At 47.8% G+C, this 1656-nt stretch overlaps 2 protein-coding genes across 2 annotated transcripts; both read left to right on the forward strand.

Annotated features, from left to right (window-relative positions):
- Positions 1-65: 65 nt before the first annotated feature.
- On the forward strand, positions 66-682 carry H257_15657 (hypothetical protein; the record flags this gene model as incomplete). The annotated part of the gene is made up of 4 exons (XM_009843827.1): positions 66-80; positions 149-330; positions 373-588; positions 661-682. The coding sequence occupies 4 exons, from the start codon at positions 66-68 to the stop codon at positions 680-682; spliced, it is 435 nt and encodes a 144-aa protein (XP_009842129.1).
- A 260-nt stretch (positions 683-942) lies between these two features.
- H257_15658 (hypothetical protein) lies at positions 943-1594 on the forward strand. The gene is made up of 2 exons (XM_009843828.1): positions 943-1327; positions 1378-1594. The coding sequence occupies exons 1-2, from the start codon at positions 1115-1117 to the stop codon at positions 1549-1551; spliced, it is 387 nt and encodes a 128-aa protein (XP_009842130.1). The 5' UTR covers positions 943-1114; the 3' UTR covers positions 1552-1594.
- Positions 1595-1656: the final 62 nt, after the last annotated feature.

Below are 1656 nucleotides of genomic sequence, written 5' to 3' on the forward strand. Positions count from 1 at the left end.
TTATTCAAATGTGGACACTTGATTGATGTGATGTTATTATTGAACGTGGACATTTGATTGATGTGATGTTATTTTTCAATGTGGACACTTGATTGATGTGATGTTATTATTCAATGTGGACACTTGATTGATGTTATCGAATTTATAGACGGTGCAAGAGCAAACCAAAACCACGGCGTTGCACCAACTGACCAACTCCAAAGGCGAGTGGTTCAATGTGCTGGTGGGGGACTTCAGCACACCCACGCGGTGTGTGGTGGTGGCGCAGCAGATTCACGACGACGAGGCGTATGGGATGGTCGGGTCGCGGCAGCGGACGCGCATGCTGTGGTATGTCACGATGACATGAAAAGTGATATATATCACTTTTAGGTACGACTTTGAGTATATTGCGAGCGCGGGGCGGTGGATGTATCGGACTTTGTATATCAACAGCCAAACGTTTGTTCGAGACGGGACGCTGTCCCCGTTGAGCGTGGAAGCCAACGATTTTGACATGCCAAAGCATATGCATCCCCAGGATGAAGCCGCGTTCCGACGGCAGGCCAAGACCCACATCCAGCACATCTACGACCTTTCATGTGACACGTTTCGTTCATCGATTAGTAGTATAGTTTGGCCTAGTCAAAATGTTCATCTCTTCAAATGTGGATACCATAGATTGCAAAAGATTCAAATCTGACTCAAATCGAATCTCGAATCAGCTGGCAAGTCCAAATTTCACCGAAGAAGACAATATTTTACACTTTATAGGTCAGTAAAATCGGATTTCTAGTGAAATTCTCTCCATGGAAGTATTCCTATTGTCAAGGCAATAAATAACCTATTTTGACTGAGATACAATTGTTCAAAGCCCAAAAAGTGAAACCTTTCAATCATTTCCAATTGGAGGTACAGTTACTCTGGGTGCGGAAATGCGAGGATTTGATTGGCCAGTCAAATCAGACATATTCTGGTCATGGGATACTGTAATAATGATGGCGGACGATGCGGTGACGCAAGAGTTGATGGAGCGCAAGATCAAGCGGCGGACGTACATGCGTAACATAATGCGTCAGTACAAGAAGGACAGGAAGATGGAGGTTGTGTACTGTACTTGAGGAGTCTGCAGGAGATGCTAGAAGCCGAACTGCAGTACCTCGCGGCGCGACACTCGACTTCCACATCCTCGACGTTGGAGTTGTCATGGAAAGAAGTGGCGCGCGCTTTCAAAGACGAACGGCATCAAGCCGTGGTAGAGCAAGCGGAGGTCAAAGCTGTCGTCTTGGAATACCAGTCGTTGGCTCGAGACATGCAGCATTGGGTCACCGTCCAGATGTCAGTTCCAGTACGCAGAACCAGCATGCCCCAACCCCAACCTATTTGACAGTTACATAGGACGCTCTCAATGTTCGAATCCCAGCGGTGGAGGCTTGTGCACCTTCCGTCGAATCCTCGATCAAGAACTCTAGGGAAGGAATGGATCACACAACGCATGTAGCACAACCTGGAGCAAGTGTTCAAGGACCACCACATGCCGCCCCCCCATACTTCGAACCCCGAGTCCTTTGAGTTCGCCGTGTCCTCAGACAACACGACGCTCGACTTTCTCCATCGCCTTCAGTTTGTCTCGTACTATCCTCCTTCCATCATTGTTTCCACGTTTCGGCACATGCT

The sequence above is a fragment of the Aphanomyces astaci genome, assembly GCF_000520075.1.
Source record: "Aphanomyces astaci strain APO3 unplaced genomic scaffold supercont1.73, whole genome shotgun sequence".
Lineage (NCBI taxonomy): Eukaryota > Oomycota > Saprolegniomycetes > Saprolegniales > Verrucalvaceae > Aphanomyces > Aphanomyces astaci.